The 21207-nt window shown below is 51.9% G+C and overlaps 1 protein-coding gene across 1 annotated transcript in view; it reads right to left on the reverse strand.

Moving 5' to 3' along the window:
• The window catches only part of CACNA1I (calcium voltage-gated channel subunit alpha1 I), a 119621-nt gene that overhangs the window by 67550 nt on the left and 30864 nt on the right, over positions 1 to 21207 (reverse strand). The window contains exon 4 of the mRNA XM_025399228.1: positions 1634 to 1731. Coding sequence (XP_025255013.1) covers positions 1634 to 1731 — 98 coding nt within the window. The remainder of the gene's footprint in view (positions 1 to 1633; positions 1732 to 21207) is intronic.

Below are 21207 nucleotides of genomic sequence, written 5' to 3' on the forward strand. Positions count from 1 at the left end.
GTCCCAGCTACTCGGGAGGGTGAGACAGGAGGAGAATTGCTTGAACTCGGGAGGCAGAGGTTGCAGTGAGCCGAGATCATGCCACTGCACTCCAGCCTGGGCGACAGAGCTAGACTCCGTCTCAAAAAAAAAAAAAAAAAAAAAATCCAAACCCGGGAAGGCAGGTAGGGCCCTCATCCTCTCCTTCCCCAATCTCCACCCCATCCCTAAAAGAGAGCAGTGAGGAGTCAGAAGACCTAACTGGCTCCAGCCTTTGCTACTCACTGGCAGTACATCCCTGGGCAGGTAACCTCTTGTCTCCAAGTCTTAGTTTTTTTCATCTGTAAGATGGGAATAGCTCACCTCCCTCAGGGAGCCTGTAAGGCTCAAAACAGGTCATGGACATGAAAACTCTGTAAGGCTGGGCAGATGTCAGGGCTTATGGTTGCAAGATAACCTCTCTTAATACTAAGTGGGTGGGTAAATGGATGGATGGACAGGTGGATGGGTGGATGAATGGATGGACCGGTGGATGTCTGGCTGACGGTACAGACGGATGAATGGACAGATGGAAAGATGGCTAGAAGGATGAGCAGATGGATGGATGGATGGATGGATGGATGGATGGATGGATGGATGGACAGGTGGATGGGTGGACAGGTAGATGGATGGACAGGTGGGTGAATGGATGGATGAGTTGATGGATGGATGAGTGGGTGGATGGGTGGGTGGGTGGATGGATGGTTGGGTAGATGGATGGATGGGTGGATAGCTGGATGGGTGGATGGGTGGACAGGTAGATGGATGGACAGGTGGGTGAATGGACGGATGAGTTGATGGATGGATGAGTGGGTGGATGGGTGGAAGGGTGGGTGGGTGGATGGATGGATGGGTAGATGGATGGATGGGTGGATGGATGGATGGGTGGATGGATGGACGGGTGGATGGGTGGACAGGTGGGTGGGTGGATGGATGAGTGGATGGATGGGTGGGTGGGTGGGTGGGTGAATGAATGGATGGATGGATGGATGGATGGATGGATGGATGGATGGATATGTGGATGGGTGGACAGATGGATGGACAGATGGGTAGGTAGACGGATGAGTGGGTGGGTGGATGGATGGATGGATGGACAGGTGGATAGGTGGACGGGTAGATGGATGAACAAGTGACCAGGCATATGGGTGAGTAGGTACATGGATCTGTGGTGGGTGAGTGACAGAGCTCAAGTTCTAAGTGAGTCAGCACAAGTGAGGGAGTCAGGTTTCATTGCCCCAGTGAAATGTTCTATGATGTCTTCCTTCAAACTAAGCAGCTTCTTTTCCTATGGGTGCTCGCCCTGACATCCTGTGAAGACCACCGCCCCATAAACCCTTTGTTCCTGAAAAGCCAGACTCCCCAGCATGCTCTCCAGGCTCTCCTGGGACTCAGAGGCATCAGGGCCACCTGCCAGTATCTTCAGGCCCATGAGCTCCACGGGAGCAGGGCACATCTGTCCAGACACCGCAGGATCCCTGCGCTCACCCAGGCCCTGGTCAGTCTTCTCCTAGTGAATGAAGCAGGGTGGGGGATGGGCACTTGCTAGGCAGGCCAGGGATGGGTTGGCCAGGGATGGATCAGCCAGGAAGGTGTGGACAGGGTGGGGCTGACTCACTGGGCACGCGGTTGATGGCTTTGAGGGGCCTCAGGACGCGTACAGTGCGGATGGCCGACAGGTTGATGTTCTGAAGGTCCAGGGAGTACTCAACCATCCTGCAGAGAAAGGGGAAAGAGTGAGGGATGGTGCTGGAGGCCAGCTGGGGTCAGGGCCTGGGCCACAGCATTCTCCAGCCACCTGCACACAGCTGCCCGGACAGGGCAAGTAAAGACAGCGGTCGGATCTCCAGCTACATCCGGCCAACGTGTGGCCTGGGGTTGCTTCTGTGGCCCTTGTCTCCTCCTCTGTAAATGGCGCTGGTGACAGATGTGGGCAGGGGCTCAGGGTGTGAAGGGAGCACAGACGTTGGGCTGTGTGCCCAGCACTGTGCCAGGTGGCTCCTGCCCTTCAGGCCCATCCTCCTGGCCCGTGGCCCGTGTCAGCCCCTGTTTCCAGAGCAGCCTCTGAAAGCGGGAGGAGCATCTCCTGCACCAAACAGCTCCACGCCCCACAGTCCATGCTCAACCAGCCCTGCAGCTCTTTGGAGGCAGTTTGCCTCCTCCAGGAAGTCTTCCCAGATCTCCCGCAAGAGGCAGATCTCTGAGGTCCCTTCATGGTGGAAGCACAGCAAACCTCAGTTGCGGGGCACTGGGAGATGGGTCCGGCCTGCATTCCCAGGATCACCCCCCTGCCCCCATCACCAGATCCTTCCCCCAGCACCTCCCACCCTAGGACTTCAGCGCTGCTGCCAGCTCCACCTGTCACCACCCGTGTCACCACTGTCAGTAGGAAATGAAGGCTTTTCCTACACGCTGCACAAACCTGTCCGACTGTTGTGAAGCCGCCACCCCCTCCCGCTGCTTGAAGAGTCATTGAGTGAAAGCTCCGTTCCCTGAAATGCCACCATCATCCATCCCCCACCCGCTGGAGCGCAGGCTCAGGCTCCTGCATGCGCGCGCACACACATACACCTCCACACCTGTGTGCACACACGCACGGTCACACACCTGCATACAGAGTCACATACATGCACACAACCACACACCCAGTCACACACATACACACAGTCACACACACAACCACACACCCCCACACACAGTCACACACCTGCACACACGCACACACACGGTCACACACTTGCACACAGTTACACACACGCAGCCACACACCTGCACGGTCACACACCTGCACACAGAGTCACACACATGCAACCACACACCCGCACAGTCACACACCTGCACACAGAGTCATACATATCCACACAACCACACACCCACACACACACGCACACAATCACACACCCGCACACAGTCACACACGCACACAACCACACACCCACCCACACACACCTCCAGCCACACACGCATACAACCACACACCCACCTACACAGTCACACACGCACACAACCACACACCCACACACAGTCATACACCTCCACACACAGTCACACACATGCACACAACCACATACCCACACACACAGTCACGTACACAGCCACACACCCGCACACAGTCACGCACCTCCAGTCACACACATGCACACAACCACACACTTGCACACACATACACACACTTGCACACAGACACAGAGTCACACACTTGCACACAACCACACACCCAGACACACAAACACAAACATACGCACACAACTGCACACCTGCAGACACACACACACTCCCTTCTTGGACATCCTCATATATGCACCCTCCTACTCAAACCCAAACGCAGATGAGGGGGAGTGACCCAAAAAAGTGACAGAGACCTAGAGCTGGAGACAGAGACCTAGAGCTGGAGACAGAGACCTTGGGGACCTGAGAGGGAGGGAGGAAGGAGAGAGGGGGAGCTGGCAGAGAGCAGGGAGAGAGGAGGGGGGCAGGGGAAGGAGCAGGAGGAGGGAACAGAGGGTTGGGGGAGGGGCGGGGAGAGGAGGGGGTGCGGGGGGAGGGGGTAGCAGCCAGGCAGAGAGGGTGAGGGCCGAGGGTGACCTGGAAGGGGCAGCGAGGGAGTGGGACTGCATGAGGATTCTGCGCGTGGGTGAGCCCAACTGTCATTTTCACATTTTGTAGAAAGAGCTCTCCAGGCAGCCGGGAGACACGTGTGACAGAGGGGCTGCGGGGGTGGCACACACAGGCACATAAACAGGCGCTGGCACCCGCGGGGCCCAGGACTGCCGAGTCCCATCGCAGGCAGCCAGGACCAGCTCCAGCCAGCCATCCCCACCATGCCCCACCCCCACACAGACGTGGCCCCTCTTCCTCCTGCCTTGGTTTTCCAGATCCTGTGGGGGGCGGGGTGGGGGGAAGTCAGTGCCTAGGGAGAGCTGGGAACGCCCTCAGGATCAGTTCATGCTTTGCTGGATGAGCTGCAGGTGGGGGCTCCCAGCCCACACCAGACTGAACCCACCCATGTGCTGCCTTCCCAGGGCCCAGAGGGCACACCTGCCCAGCTCTGGCAGGCACTCATCGAGGACTTGTTCCCATCCCCATGAAGCCTCGCCATGAAAATAAACAGATGCCTGCAAGATGGATGGGTAGACAGAAAAGCAAGGCTGTTTGAGGCCCTACTGGGTGCCGGGCACTGTTCTCTTTACCTGTGGGAACCCATTTCAATCTCCACCCATTTGAGCGCGGGCCCATTACTCTCTCCTGCCACAGCCTCTCTCCATTCCACCGCCGACCAGGGCAAGCCACATCCATGACTGGCTCATTGAGAGAGCCCTTGGAACGACCCCCTGCTGGTCCCTAACTCCCCTCCCCCACACGGCCACCCAGCTCCACCTTCCCCGCCCAGTCTAGGACTGTTGGCTCTCAGTTAAGTGAGGGCACCAACCATGGCCCCTGCCCCACGATAGGCTGGGGGGCAAGAATGCCCCCGTGCACAATTCAGCCCCTTGATGACAAAGAGTGTTTTTTTTCTTCTTTTTTTTTTTTTTTTTTTGAGACGGAGTCTCGCTCTGTAGCCCGGGCTGGAGTGTAGTGGCCGGATCTCAGCTCACTGCAAGCTCCGCCTCCCAGGTTTACACCATTCTCCTGCCTCAGCCTCCCGAGTAGCTGGGACTACAGGCACCTGCCACCTCGCCCGGCTAGTTTTTTTTGTATTTTTTAGTAGAGACGGGGTTTCACGGTGTTCGCCAGGATGGTCTCGATCTCCTGACTTCGTGATCCGCCCGTCTCGGCCTCCCAAAGTGCTGGGATTACAGGCTTGAGCCACCGCGCCCGGCCTCTTCTTTTTTTTTGAGACGGAGTTTCACTCTTGTTGCCCAGGCTGGAGTGCAGTGGCACTATCTCGGCTCACCAAAACCTCCGCCTCCCAGGTTCAAGCGATTCTCCTGCTTCAGCCTCCTGAGTAGCTGGGATTACAGGCACGCACCACCATGCTCAGCTAATTATGTATTTTTAGTAGAGATGGAGTTTCTCCATGTTGGTCAGGCTGGTCTTGAACTCCCAATCTCAGGTGATCCACCCGCTTTGGCCTCCCAAAGTGCTGGGATTACAGGCGTGAGCCACCGTGCCCAGCCGACAAAGAGTGTTTTCTTGCATTTTGTGTTTCTCTACAACAAGGGGTAGCAGGAAGAGACTGACCCCGGGGTCTTCAATGAGATATGAGTTGTGACTGGATGTCACAGGGGGGCCCACAATGACCCAGTTAGTAACTTTAGGGTCTGAACACCTCCCAGACCCCAGCTTTGCCACAGGAGGCTGATCAGACACATGTGCTCTTGGCTACAGACTTGGGCAACCTCCCTGCCATCCACCCCAATCTTGGAGGGGAACGGAAGCAGCCACTGCCTGGCAGTGCATCTGAAGCTCCCAGACACTCTGAGCTGGTCCAAATAGGGCAGACCCGGAGCAACACACTGGCCCAGCCCCTTTCCCTCACCCTATACCTGACCCTGTGGGTCTTCAGCACAGGAACACACCTTCAGTCTACGTCTGCGGCAAACATTCCCCAAATTCCCCCTGAGAACCCACCAGGTACAGCCCTCACACCCCGGTGAAAAGTTCCCCCAAGAAAACGTTCCTGTAGAATCTGGTGTCAAGATCTTAGCTCTGAGCTTCCTGGCAACCAAGTCAAAAAAGGAAATATGATGTTACTGAGTTCTTAGCAGCATGAAAGATCTTGACACTGTAGATCCTTCCAGGGAATCCATTTCCTTAAACATTTCTACTGGGTCCTAACTCTTACTTCTCCACTTCATGAACCATTTGGGGGTATTCTGCGGTGGTTGCGTCTCCTGTCTGGGGGAATAAGTTAGCGTATAAATGCATTCACTGAAGAAGAAACATAGGCGCACAGTGAAGAATTGAGTAGTTCTCATTCTTCTCTGAGCAGAAGAGGTTAGAAAGGAGGACACCAGACAAGGATGGGGAGAGAGGAGGGAAGAGGGAAGAGCACTTATTTGGGAGGGAGGAACTGTGGGTTTAAGTCTCTGTCCTGGGAACCTCGCTGTCTTGACAATGACTCCATGCACCAATCGGCCCAAACCTGGGACAGCTTGCTGACAGTTCCACCCTCCCTGTCTTAGCCCGGATCACCGGCCCTCTGTCCTGACAGTGGCAGAAGCCTCCCAATTGCCCTCCTGCCCCCTGCTTCCTCCCCTACGTCCCTTCCTCAGTCAGCAGAAATCTCCTAAACTCAGATCTAGCTGTGTCACTCCCACTTAAAACCCTCAGTGACTCCCCATTGCCTTCAGAACAAAGAGACCTTCAAGGCCCTCCGTCATCTGGCCTCAGTCCATCTCCCCCGAGTCTCTGCTCACCCTAGGTGCCGAGTCAGGCATGAGCACCGTGTCTCAATTTTTGCTGAGGCCACCTGGGATGGTAGAAGCTATCTCCCTCCCCTTCTCCTCTTTCCACCCCAGTGACAGCCAAGACAGCTGGGACTTCCTGCCCACATTCCAAAAAGAGAAGGTAAGGAAGGGCCGCCCTGTGGGCTGACTCCCCTCAGGCCCCAAATAAGACATCGCTTACGGGGGTGAGAAATTAATTCCTAATTACACAGTTACTTTATCACGCAACTTCAGTGCTAAGTCTAAAAAAGAAATCAACAAAACCTCCCCACTACCTCCTGCCAGCTCCTAAGCGCTTAATTAGGTAAGTAATGTTGCTTTAAAGAGAGCACTTCCATCCTGAAGTCTCCCCAGGAGGAGGTGGCTGTCTTCTGGGGAGAGGGGCTCCGGTGTGGCCAGGCTGGTGGAGGGACCGTGCCAAGGAGGGTAGGGAGGGCGGACATCATTTCTTCCCAGCACCTTCTACTCCGACCTTATTCCTTGAAGAGCCTCCCTCCCCGGCTCCTGGCTCCTAGCAGAGGTCCAGACACCCAGGCCTGGTCCACCAGAGGATCCCATGCCCCCGGCCGGGCCACCATGGTTGGTTCAGGATAGGCATGTGATCCCTGGTGGACCACGAAGGCAGCCCAGCCCATGAGCGGGGACTGCAGGGAAGAGGTCCTCTCCCTGGCTGAACCACAGCCTGCAAACGCGGAGGCCACCGTGGTTCCATGGTGGCCTGAGAATTCTGCCAACATAAAGGAAGAGTGAAGCAAGAGCTGGAGAGAGGCAGGCTCCTGACTGCATGCTTGGAGGACCTCCCTCCAGCTAAGCCCAGATCCCTGACCTACCCTCTGCTCTCCCCGGTTACTTGAACCAGTGTCTTCCTTTTGGGTTCTAGGTCCTGCTTGTACTGTGTTTCTGTCAACTGGAACTCAGGGTCCTGGTTGGTTTAGAAAGGTTATCTGAGCACGCACTACCTACCACGAGCTTCATGCCACTTCCGTCAAGTACTCCTCTCTCAGTTGGATTACGGCACCCACTGCAGATGAGGAAACTGAGAAGCGGCCCATGTCAGGCCAGGCATGGTGACTCATGCCTGTAATCCCAGTACTTTGCAAGGCCGAGGCAGGTGGATCGCCTGAAGTCAGGAGTTCAAGACGAGCCTCGCTAACACGGCAAAACCCCGTCTCTACTAAAAATATTAAAAAAAATTAGCCGGGCATGGTAGCGCATGCCTGTAATCCCAGCTACTCAAGAGGCTAAGGCAGGAGAATTGCTTGAACTCAGGAGGCAGAGATTGCAGTGAACTGAGATTGCGCCACTGCACTCCAGCCTGGGCTATAAGAACAAAACTCCGTCTCAAAAAAGAAGGGTTCCATGTCCCACAGTCAGGTACCAAGGGACCCAGGAGCTCTGTGTGACCTGCCCCCTCTCCCACTGCATCAGTCACCAGCAAGGCCAGAGCAGGCCACCGTCTCTGGCTCAGGAGCATGACCCTCTCCTGACCAGATGGGTGGAAGGCACAATGCCCACCACAGCACTAGGACCAGGGCCAGCATCCTCCAAGGCAGTGCCACCCGATGGTCAGAGTACAGAGCTGGGTTCCAATGCCAGCTTGCTGTTTGTGCACCATGTGACTTTGGGCAAGTCACTGACCTGAAACGTGTTCATATACAGATCTAGCGCTCAAGGAACAGCCAAGAAATGTGAGCTATTATTGTATCGCAGCCTCAACTGTTACCTCAGTTCACACGCACCCACGAATCACATGAGGCCCTCTCCAGACCCCACCCACAGGCAGAGATGAGCTCTTCTGCCTGGTGTCCCACTGATCCTCTATGAGGGCACCTCTGGGCGCCTGTCCTTGTTCCTCAGAGCAGGGGCTGGCTCAGAGCCCTTGCTGGGTCCCCAGTGCCCAGCCCAGGTTCTGACTTAGAGGCAGAGTCCCTGTGCGAGCTTGTCAAACAAATAATTTGAGGGACAAGATCAGAAAAAAAGAAAAAGAAAAAGAAAAAAGAAAAAAGAAAAAAAAGCTTGGAGCTGACAAGAAGCCACAAGAAATGACTGAGGTTTAACATCTTTCCAGGAAATACCCCGCCCAGGGGATGATTTCTGTGTGCGGCTGATAAAAATAGGGTGTTTCCTCAATCTTCACAAGGGGCCCACGGGGGCTTTCTTAAAATGTGATTTAAGATGTAGCTAATGGAAGGGAAGCTGAGATGCTGGAAATCACAGATCATCTGTCAGGAGGCAGCTCTGTGATGACTCAGGCTTGTGTTGGTTGATAACTAGACCACCAGCCATTGCCAATATCCGGGGACCCAGCACACAGTAGGTGTTCTTTGGAGAGAGGGAAGGAAGCGGGGAGAGAAGGAGGAAGGAAATAATGGAGAGGATTTGGGGGTAATAACATTAACCCTTGACTGTGGCCAGCACCTCATGATTTATGGGCTCGTTCACCCATTGCTATGGACTGAATATTTATATCCACCTAAAATTGATATATTGAAATTCTGTTCCCCAAGGTGATAGTATTAGGGCCTTTGGGGAGGTGATTAGATCCTGAAGGCAGAGCCCTCAAGAATGAGATTAGCACCTTTTTATTTTATATACAATTTTTTTTTTTTTGAGATGGAGTCTCACTCTGTCGCCCAGGCTGGAGCGCAGTGGCGCAGTCTTGGCTCGCTGCAACCTCTGCCGCCGGGTTCAAGCAATTCTCCTGCCTCAGCCTCCCGAGTAGCTGGGATTACAGGCATCTGCCACCACACCTGGCTGATTTTTTGTAGTTTTTAGTAGAGACAGGGTTTCACCATCTTGGCCAGGCTGGTCTTGAACTCCTGACCTTGTGATCCACCCACCTTTGCCTCCCAAAGTGCTGGCATTACAGGCGTGAGCTACTGTGCCCGGCAGCACCTTTTTAAAACAGGCAAAAGGAAACTCACCCGCCCCTTCATGTGAGGACTGAAGTGAGGACTCAGTGAAAAGACTCATCTATGAGGAAGTGGCCCCCACCAGACACTGAATCTGCCAACACCTTGATCTTGGACTTCCCAACCCCCAGAACTGTGAGAACTAGATTTCTGTTGTTTATGAGCCACCCGGTTTATGGTATTTTGCTGGAGCACCCCAAACAGACTAAGACACCTGTCTTAGTCCGTTTTCTGCTGCTGTAACAGAAGTAGAAAGACTGGATGATTTATTTTTTAAAAAGAAATTAATTCGGTTTATGATTCTGGAGGTTGGGAAGTCCAACATCAAGGAGCCGCATCTGGCGAGGGCTTTCTTGCTGTGTCATCGCATGGCAGAAGGGTAAGAAAGTGTGTGTGAGAGAGGGAAGGGGCCAAACTCATCCGTATCAGGAACCCACTCCCACAATAACCATTGCACTCCCACAATAATGGCATTAATGCATCCACAAGGGGTGAGTCCTCATGACCTGGCCATACTTCTTAAAGGTCCTACCTCTCAACTCTGTTGCACTTAGGATTAGGTTGCCAACACATGAACTATGGGAGACACATTCAGACCACAGCAACACCCATAGTTCCTCACACAAACCTGAGGCCAAAGAACAGAGGTGATTAAGCCCACTTGACTGATGCTCTGAAACCAACTCAGGCCAAGCTCAGAGTACAGGGGGGATTTGGGGGAAGAATGCTGGGTTGGCCACAAAGCTGAAGGATGGGCTGCAAAGACAGAACCCAGGCAGGTGGGAACCAGGGCAGCTCCGGGAACCTCAGTGGCAGAAGACGTGGACCTTCTCTCTCCAAGCCTCCATTCAGGTGACTTTACTCCAGTGGTTTATCTCTGGGTAGTTGCCAGATACATAGACGCTTCCCAGTTAAATCTGAGCTTCAGATAAACAATGAATAATTTTAGTATATGCCTCATGTCTGCCTCCCGTGAAACTTAGCTCCATTACTCCAGAGTAGTCTTGGCAGCATGCAGGTGGGAACGGCTGCTGGGAACCAGAGAGTGGGCTCTGTGTGGGGCAGAGAGGCTTTCGGCTCTACCAGAGCCTGGGGGAAATGTTCTTCTCAGGGGACTCACCTCACTGCTTTCTGAGGGCTAGTGAGGCTTCCAAGTCCTCAGAGGCAAATCAACTGCTTACATTTCAGCCTCTGGAAAGGTACAACTCCTTCATGTCATGGGTGAGCACGAGCCCTGGGGGCATCCAGACCTAAGCAATCCCAGCTCTGATCCATAAAGGCTGAGTGTGTCCTCAGGCAGGCTACCAATCTCTCTGAGACGCCATTTTCTCATCTGCAAAGTGGGGTTACCACTAGTAATTTCTGGGGATTGTGAGGATATAACGCCATCATGGGTGTAAGTCCAGATCAGTCTGTTAATGATAGTTCATGGTAGGCCACCTAAACGGCTTGGTTGCCACCAGCCAGGGCGCCCTTGTGAACTCCGAGAGTAACAAGGCCTGGCCTGGGGTCCTCCCTGTCCAGCATCCCTTTCCAGCCTCCCCACCCTCAGCCACGTGGTAGGGGCAGGGCTGACACATCCTGCCAGGGGTGGGCCTTCACCTCCGTCTGGCCTATAGGAGCTCTGCCCACCCCTCCCTCAGTGATTGGCTTAGGGATGAGCACGTGCCCCACGCCAGCCAATCCAAGCCAAAGAGGCTCAGTGTCGGTACTGGTTGGAACTGCTGGGAAAGAAAAGCTGTCTCTGAACTGGAGGGAGTCTGCTCTGAGCCCCGAGCTGCCTGCCACCACCCTGCCACCGAGAGAGCTCCAGGGATGTAAGTCAGCACAGACTAGCAGAGCTGTGGGATGGGAGCACATACCATCTAGAGACATCTTTCAGGATTCTAGAGCAAGCGGGCCCTGAAGCGGGAGACCCCTTGGCTTTTCAGTAGAGGAGATGGTAGACTCCCTTAAACCAGGTTCTGAGTTTCTGTCCCATGTAACAGAGATAGTCCTTCCTGATTCATGATTGACACGTGTCAGGCACCTCAGCCCATGGCCAGAGAATCTCTGGTGACTTCCTCCAACATCACACATGGCAGCTACCATCCTGTTTCCATGGAAACGAGCCTCCACAGTGACCATCACCCTCTCTCCCACCCCATCCCATATGCAAATGAGAAAAACACACGAAGGTTCCCACTGGAACCTTCCCCAGTCCACGCCCACCCAACGGCAGCTCAGCTTAAAGAAAATGGCTCCAGATATCTTCTCCCCAGCTCTTTAGTGCCTGGGTGCAACAGACAGGAAACAAACATGTAATGATGCCTCCACAGCTCTGGGGACTTCAGGATGATGACCAGCCTTGGCCCTGCCCTCAGAGCACCCAGTGCATCTGAGCATCCACAGCCGCAGGGCAGACAGACCTGTAAGTCCAGGATAGATCAGAGTGTACAGTCAATGACAATACCAGAAGGGTGCCCTGGGCTTCAAGACATTCGGAGGGCTTCCCGTACCCACCAATAGTGCACACAGAGCTGTGCAGGAAGGCCAGCTCCAAAGGCTTCTGGGCATCCCAGTGATCGCCTTCTGATCCCTATGACCACAGCCAGATCTGCTGGCAGGCGCTGGGCTCTGTGGAACTTGCATAGGTTGGTATTGACGTTAGAGATCTCAACAGAGTCCTGCCCCTGCCCAGCCAGTGCAGGCAGAGCTCCAGAAGCTCTGACCAGGGCTTGGAGACATGGTCGAGCCACAGCTTTGGCAGAGGGTGAGTGAAGAAACTGAGGCTCAAGGAGAGGAATGTGGCTGACTCGGAGTGCCCCCATGATGTGCATTCTCTCTCTTTTGACCTTATCTGATCCCAGGGAACAACTCTTATTTGATTTAGCCAAGTTTAATGCTTTGTGCTTTCCTAGCCTCACTGCAGCTCAGGTGTCCATCAGACCCAGTTCCAACCAAATGCACTAGGGAAGGGAAGGATCCTGGAAAGAACATCTCATTTTCCTGACCCAAGTTGACATGTCCTGTCACTCTTCACCCTTCCCTCCTGTCTAATTCAGACATGACACCCACGGCTTCACCGGCTGCCTTGTGACCATGAAAGAAAGGCCTGGAAAATCACAAGGATGTCAGCCCCCACACTGCAGAACTATCTCCAGTAACCAGAACTTTGTGTTATGTCAGAAAAAAAAAACATTATTCAGGATTCAGGATTTGCTTGAGCCACTGTTGGTTGGGTTTTCTATTACTTGCAGCCAAATGCATCCCCGACAAATACACCCAGCAAGTCACACTGAACCAGGACCCAATCCTAGCCGGTGGAGCTAAGCTTCCTGGGTTCAACTCCTGACTCTGCCCCTTACCAGCCTGTGACCTCAGGCAAGTTACTTCCTGTCACTGCCTCATCTGTGAGGTGGAACTGACCACAGCCCTCATAGGGCTTGTCTGACCATTCAACAAGATGATGCACAGTGTGAGCACTCAGCAGTCAGCATCCTTATTTTTATCGCACTCCTGGAGGAGGCATTGGAGAATTAAATTCCCTTTGCCTTTTAAAGTCCCACTGATGGGGCACTTTGGACAAAAGGAACTCTCAGCCAGCAACCTCAGCAGGGACATACCTGCCTGATCTTTCTAGAAAGCCCTAGCTCAGAGCTGAGGAACAATTCTTAGTGGCTTTTTGTTTCCCAAGAGCCTGTAAGAGTCAGGGTGGAGAAGCTGTTCCCAGCATGCATTCCAGAGACCATGTTTCCAGGGTACAATAAATACATTTTTAGTTTTGGTTTTTTTTTTTTTTGGAGACAGGATCTTACTCTGTCACCCAGGCTGGAGTGTAGTGGTGCAATCTTGGCTCACTGCAACCTCTGCCTCCCAGCCTCAAGTAATCCTCCCACCTCAGCCTCAGCCTCCTGAGTAGCTGGGACTACAGACACACCCTTTTTTTCTTTTTTTTTAAGCTGGGGTTTCACCATGTTGCCCAGGTTGGTCTCAACCTTCTGAGCTCAGGCAATCCACTGACCTCGGCCTCCCAAAGTGCTGAGATCACAGGCAAGAGCCACCGTACTCAGCCCAGGATACAATAAGTCCTAACCCAGCCTCTCCTTCTCACCCTCTAGCCAAAGTGCTAAGTTACTGATGTTACTGGTATCTTTATTAATACTGTTAATGATCACAGAAATTCTTTTTTAAAAAAAATGTTTTAGCCAGGCGCGGTGGCTCAAGCCTGTAATCCCAGCACTTTGGGAGGCCGAGACGGGTGGATCACGAGGTCAGGAGATCGAGACCATCCTGGCTAACACAGTGAAACCCCGTCTCTACTAAAAATACAAAAAACTAGCCGGGCGAGGTGGCGGGCGCCTGTGGTCCCAGCTACTCGGGAGGCTGAGGCAGGAGAATGGCGTGAACCCGGGAGGCGGAGCTTGCAGTGAGCTGAGATAGCGCCACTGCACTCCAGCCTGGGCGACAGAGCCAGACTCCGCCTCAAAAAAAAAAAAAAAATGTTTTAAAGAGATGGGCTCTTGCTATGTTGCCCAGACTGATCTCGAACTCCTGGGCTCAAGATATCCTCCCACCTCAGCCTGCTGAGTAGCTGAAACAATTGGCACACACCTCTGGATTGGGGGATCACAGACGTTCTTTTTTTTGAGAGTGAGTCTCGCTCTGTCACCCAGACTGGAGTACAGTGGTGCGATCTTAGCTCACTGCAACCTCTCCACCTCCCGGGTTCAAGCTATTCTCCTGCCACCCAAGTAGCTGGGACTACAGGTGCGTGCCACTACGCCCAGCTAGTTTTTGAATTTGTATTTGTATTTCTTTTTTTTTTTTTTTTTTTTTTTTTTTTGAGATGGAGTTTCACTCTCATTGGCCAGGCTGGAGTGCAGTGGTGCGATCTGGGCTCATGGCAACCTCCGCCTCCTGGGTTCAAGCAGTTCTCCTGCCTCAGCCTCCCGAGTAGCTGGGATTACAGGTGCCCGCCACCATGCCCAGCTAATTTTTTTGTATTTTTAGAAGAGACAGGTTTTCACCATGTTGGTCTTGAACTCCTGACCTCAGGTGATCCACCTGTCTTGGTCTCCCAAAGTGCTGGGATAAGTGTGAGCCACCATGCCCGGACTAATTTTTGTATTTTTAGTAAAGATGGGGTTTCATCATGTTGGCCAGGCTGGTCTCAAACTCCTGACCTCAGGTGATCTGCCCCCATCAACCTCCCAAAGTGCTGGGATTATAGGCATGAGCCACAGGGCCCAGCCAATCACAGAACTTCTTACATAGAGTTCCTACTGTTCTGTCCACAAAGTACTTCTACCTGTCATGAGAATTATTTAAATCCTGGACACAGATGCAGAGATGGAGCCCTCCCTATTTCTCTTCCCCTTCCTGTGGTTCCCAGACTGGGAATCATGACCTCTACTTTTCAGTGCTCCTGATTAGGGGCTGCTGTGACAGTCGAATGAGCTGTAGTTTCTCCATAGGTGGCCCACAGACCACATCAGGGCCACCTGGACGTTTGGTTAAAATGCAGATTTCTAGGCTCTGCCATGCCTGCTGGTAGTGTATCCCTGAGCTAAGGACCAGAAATCTGCATTTTAACACATGCCCCAGTGATCCTGCTGCTCCCTGAAGTTGGAGGAGCATTGAGAAGGGGTGAAAGGCCATGCATGTGTTTGGGGAGTGGGGTGGTTGCCCATTCCTGATCTGTGCACACCCCTCCCTCAGCTGTTCCATTCTCCACACAGTCAGAAGCTTTCCAAGTCTTTCAGATGTAAGGTGGTTCCTGTTCTCTGTACTCATCCAAGTCAGGCTCACATCAGCCATGTCCTTGGCAAGCCTCATTCTGGAGAGGTCCCAGTAGCCTCACCCTCTACCCCTGGCTCACCCCCAGAGACCAGACAGCAGAATTCTTGGGGAAGCTTTTAACAGAAGTGCCCAGGCCCCTCCCCACAGGGGGCAATGGCCATTTTGTTTCTGGTTGGGGGAGGAGACAGAATTACCAGCATGATGCACCAAGGGAGATACATAGATAAAGAACATCTCAAGTTTAACAAGAATGTGATTGAATAGTTCATGACCTCCTAATGGACAGAGGCAGAAAAGTGTAACTTAAATGATAAGACAAAGAGTTGGGACTGGCCAGACACAGTGGCTCACGCCTGTAATCCCAGCACTTTGGGAGGCCAAGGAGGGTGGATCACTTGAGGTCAGGAGTTCAAGACCAGCCTGGCCAACATGCTGAAACCCCATCTCTACTAAAAATACAAAACTTAGCCAGGCATGGTGGCACATGCCTATAATCCCAGCTACTCGGGAGGCTGAGGCATGAGAATTGCTTGAACCTGCGAAGCTGAGGTTGCAGTGAGCCAAGATGATGCCACTGCACTCCAGCCTGGGCAACAGAGAGAGACCCTGTCTCAAAAAATAATAATAAATAAAAGAGTTGGGTTCAACCAAACACGAATAGAGATGATGACAGGGGCTTTGTCACACACTGGAAAAGTCTAGTGCGGTGCCACAGGACTCGCTGTCCTGAGCTGCGCGAGTACAGGAAGTGCATGGAATGAGCGGCTGCCTCAGGACTCCAAGAGGCCACGGTGAGATGAAATCAACAGCAATAAGTGCAAAGTTTGTCATGTGGGTTTTAAAAATCACCGACTTAGTTCCAGGGTGGGAGAGACCTGGTTTGGAGAGTGAACGTGACCTGATGGCAAAAGGGAGCATGACCACTCCCCAGGTCACTGCAATCCCACACTTCACTGGGACGAGAACAGCCCATTCACTCTACCCCATAAGCCATCATTGGGAGGGTGGGATCCCGTTCTCCTGCCAGGGACAGAGACAGCCTGAAGCAAGTCCAGCAGATGAGGGATGAACGCTGTCCTTTGACAAACAGTGGAGGACTGGGGACATTTCATCTGGAAGGGGAGACTTGAGGAGGACAGGAACTGCCCCCCAACTTCTGAAGGACGGCTGTGAGTTTGTCAGTGACACCATCCCTGCAGCCTCTGGGCCTTTCCTGTGCAATCAAGCCCATGCCCCTTCTCTGGTCTCATCTCTCAGGACCCACCCCACAGAAACCCTGGGCTCCAGCATCCCCTGCCACTCACCCTTCCCTTCCTCATACGCCCCTTTGAGCCTCCCACATGCTTCCCCCTGCCTGAAACTCCCTTTCCCCCAGCCCTCTGCCTGACCAGCTCTTACCCATCCCAGGTCTGTCCCTCAGGGTGACATACAAAGACACCCCCCCCCCGAATCAAAAGCAGGGCCCCATTCCATGACCTGATGGCCCTCTATACTTCTTGATGACAGCATGGATTCCGATTTAGACTTTAGCTGTGGTGATGTGTTTTATTTCTGTTTTCCAAACTGAAAGTTCCATGAAATCACAAAGGGCATGTCTGGTTCATCTTCATGCCCCCACTGCCCTGTCCAAGGCCTGGCATGTAGTAGATGCTCAATAAAGGTCGATTTAGTGAATGAATTAATGAATGAATGAATGGTACCATCCGGTGGGAGCCACAGGAAGATCAGTTTCAGCTCCGTGAAAGAAAGCTTTCTAGTGCATTCGGATGTCCTAGTCTGAGACCAGCCGCCTGGTGAGGCACTGCACTCCCTGCAGGGGCAGCCTGGGAACAGAGGCAGGCCCCCGTATCAGACACATCTGCCATGAGGGTTACACCAGATGTGGAGATGAAGGCCGTGACCTCTAAGGAACCTTCCAACTCGGAGGTGTATGTCTGCCTCCACAGCTTGAAGAAAGAGCCAGTAATTAATTTGGGGAAGGGGAGGTACAGGAAGGGAGGAAATAGGCTGGTTACTTGGGAAACAGAACATTTATAACACCATGCCTGGGTGGGACTGCAGCGGATGGGTGGGCGGCTCTGGGGACAGGTCTTGGGTGGGAGGGGGACTGGAGGGCTGGGCTCTGGAGCCAGGGTTGTGACTCCCCATCCTGTCCTCTCCACCCACGCCGTCCCTGGACACAAAGGATGGGAACGACCATGAGCACAGGGTGGTCCTGTTCACCTGAGTTCCCAAATCCAGCACATAGCTGGGTAGTGAGAGTGCTCATGACTCTAGCAAAAAAGTCAGCTGAGCATGGTGGCTCACACCTATAATCCCAGCATTTCGAAAGGCCAAGGTGAGAGGATCACTTGAACCCAGGAGGTCACATAGTGAGACCTTGTCTCTACAAAAAAATTAAAAAGTAAAAAAAAAAAAAAAAAATTAGCCGGGCATGGGGTATGTGCCCATAGTCCCAGCTACTTGGGAGGCTGAAGTGGGAGGATCACCTGAGTCCAGGGAGGGCGAGGCTGCAGTAAGCTGTGATCGCACCACTGTACTCCAGCCTGGGTGACAGAATGAAACTGTCTCAAAAAAAGTCTCCTTTGCATCTATCCCCCAGCCAGGACCACCTACATCATGGTGGGGCTTGGTGCAAAGTGAAGATGCAGGGCCCCTTGTTCATAAATGATTAAGAATTTCCAAATAGTGACAGCAGAGTATGGACCCAAGCGTGGGGCCCTATGTTACTGCACACACTGCATGTCGGCCCCATGCCCAGCCCTCCCTGATCTCCCAAGAATGCTGGCCTGCAGACCTCGCCTCATTCAGCCCCTATCTCGAGGGCCAAGAGAAGATGTCAAACTGAGAGCTCGCCATGAAGCTGAAGCTAGGCAGCTCTTCACTCTGTTCAGCTTAGAGCCTCCATCGTCTTTATTTATAAATATGAGCAGACAGGAAAGAATCGCTAAGCAATACAGAATGCTTCAAGTCAAAAGGGCAGCGTGGGGGTGCCCATGGGAGTCAGACAGTGGAGCCAGCAGAACAAATGACTTCCCTGAAACAAGAGTTAGGAAAAATTATCCTAGAACTTGGAAATATGGCAAAGGGAAGGCACTATTTCTCACAATGTCATTTTGAAGCATAATTTAACAGGCCATTTAAAGATTATTTCATTATCCAGGGGGAATATACCTTTGTTTGATTCACAATTTCCTGTTCACTAAAGGTCTGGATGTTGTGAAATTACATTTTAACTTGTAGATTTTTATCTGGCAGATGTATGTGATTTCTGCCCAAAAGAAAACTCCAAAGGTTATGGTTTATTACAACCTGTAGGTCATTAACCAGCTTTGACTCCAGTCTCACTTTCTTCCTACATTCTTTCTCCAATGTCTGTTTTCCTAATTCTGCTGATTGCCATCTGCTGAGTCCCTACTCCTTAACGAGCTGGATAAATCTGTCATATACATTCATTCTAAGATTTGTGTAAGAGTCACTTTTTTTTACCTTTTCAGAAATTATACTTTGATACAGGGTTATGTCCAGAATCATGAAAAGACTTTTAAGAAGCCTAATTAGTATATAAGGAGATTCAGGTGAATATTGTATTTATAAAACAAGAACAGGTATCCATAAAACAAGAACAGACACAAGGTGCTCTGAAAAACAAGAAATCCAAAAACAAGAAGCATTCCTGAGAATTAAAAAGACACTGAGGAAATGAATTATTCCATAGGGGCAGTAAATAGGAGAAAGGACATTGCTGAAAAGCCCACTTGTGATTCAGAAGCCCAAGTCAAAGATTTCTCTCATATTACAGACAAAATCTGTGAAAGAAAAGGGCAAAGGCATGCAGAAAAGATAGAGGATAGAATTATCTACATAATGTGAATTCCAGAAGGAGATAGCAGAGAATAATGGGCCATAGCCAAAGAAGAGATGGAAGAACCTTCTTCTGAGATGAAGGAAAGCATAAATCTTTTTTCTTTTTTTTTTTTTTTTAGACAGGGTCTCGCTTTGTTGAAGACTAGAGTGCAATGGCACGACCACTGCTCACTGCAGCCTCGACCTCCTGGGCTCAAGGGATACTCCAGCGTCAGCCTCCTGAGTAGCTGGGACTACAGGAGTGTACACCACACCCAGCTAATTTTTTATTTTTTGTAGAGATGGGGTCTCACTTATATTGCCCAGGCTGGTCTCAAACTCCTAGGCTCAAGGAATCCTTGCCTCAGCCTCTCAAAATGCTGGGATTACAGAGGTGAGCCACTGCACCTGGCCAAAAGCACCAGTCTTGAGTTCTCTAAGGTCCCACTTAGATCTGCCCTAGAGAAAGGTCTGATCCTGAAGGTAAAGAGAAAAGCCCACAAGCTTCTAGTCAGGAAAAAGAAGATCATCTTCCAAGAAACAGGAACCGGACCTGTACTGGACTCATGTGCAATACTATAGTGTAGGTTTGAATGGCAGGATGTGTGCAGGGTTCTGACTCTAGAACATCACAAATAATTGTCCTCCACACTCAAAGATCAAAGGAATATATGTCTGGACAGGCAAGATTGAAAAATGACACTATCCAAACACTTTTTCTTAAAAAAAAAAAAAAAAAAAAAAAAAAAAAAAAACTACTTAAGGATGTTCTCCAGCCAAACCAGAATAAGAATGAAAATGAAGAACGTGACTAAGAGGAGGATACAGTGCTCAGGAAACCAGGGTAGCTTCCATTCAGGTCTAAGTGACTGTTGACAATGTGGTTGTAAAATTGAATACAGCGATTGAGAGAAGATGCTTAGGGGCCAGGTGCGGTGGCTCGCACCTGTAATCCCAGCACTTTGGGAGGCTGAGGTGGGAGGACTGCTTGAACCCAGGAGTTCAAGACCAGCCTGGGCAACATAGTGAGACCCTGTCCCTATAGAAAAGAAAAGAAAAAAGAAAAGAAAAATTAGCCAGGGTTGGAGGCACATGCCTGCAGTCCCAGCTACTCAGGAGGCTGAGGTGGGAGGAGCCTTTGAGCCTGGGAAGTCAAGGCTGGAGTGAGCTGTGATTGCATCACTGCACTCCAACCTGGGTGACAGAGTGAGACCCTGTCTCAAAAAAGGAAGGAAGGAAGGAAGGAAGGAAGGAAGGAAGGAAGGAAGGAAGGAAAGAGAGGNAAGGAAGGAAGGAAGGAAGGAAGGAAGGAAGGAAGGAAGGAAGGAAGGAAGGAAGGAAGGAAGGAAGGAAGGAGAAGGGAAGGGAAGGGAAAGGGAGGGAAGGGAAGGGAAGGGAGGGGAGGGAGGGGAGGGAAGAGAAGGGGAGAGGGAGGGAGAGAGGGCAAACAAGCTTAGAAGAGGTGTAACTTTTTTAAAACCCTAATGAAACAAATCACCTCACTTCAGAACATATCTGTGGAATTTAGCAGATGCTTGATGGGATTCTCATACCCTGATTGCCCATCTCAGCCGTGAGTCTACCGAATCGAAAAGGTCACACCTCCTCAATAGCATTCTACATACAAGGTCACACACATACACTGACAAACACACTCATACATCCTCTCTCGCACACACACTTACAGCCTCCAGCCTTTTTCTCTATCCTCTGCCCTAATAATGACCCATCCCTGGGCATGATTACTGTCTCCTCATCCTTCAGCTCTCCGTGTCACCTCCTCAGGAAGCCCTCAAGCCCCAAGTCCCCAGCTTGGCTCAGTCAGGCCCCTGTGTTAAATGCTCTCAGCAAACCACATGCTTTGCCCAGCGCTCTGGTCCCAGTGTGTGAAGGCACACCCACTGGCATAGCAGGTGGGTGCCTCCCCAAGACAGGAGTAGGAAGGACAAGGCCTGTGTCTGGTTTGCCCTCCTCCTTGCCCCCAGCAGCTAGGATGGCGCCAACACTGGGGAGCAAGTTGTTCAGTCCCTGGTAGGTGGATAAATGCATGGATGGGTTTGACCCAGGAAAGCAGGCACAAGGCCCAGAGCAGGGTCCGAGACACTGCAGATGGGCTCAGCTGTAACCAGGCCTGTCCCTGATGGCAACTTGTGTCTTGTAGAAATAACCAGTCTGGAGTCAGACAGTGCTTGAGTCTGTGCTCGGTCTCTGGCGTGATGAGTGATCCAGGATAGCAATCCTAACAGCTAGCATTTATTGGGTGC

Source organism: Theropithecus gelada, chromosome 10 (assembly GCF_003255815.1).
Source record: "Theropithecus gelada isolate Dixy chromosome 10, Tgel_1.0, whole genome shotgun sequence".
NCBI classification, from domain to species: Eukaryota; Metazoa; Chordata; class Mammalia; order Primates; family Cercopithecidae; genus Theropithecus; species Theropithecus gelada.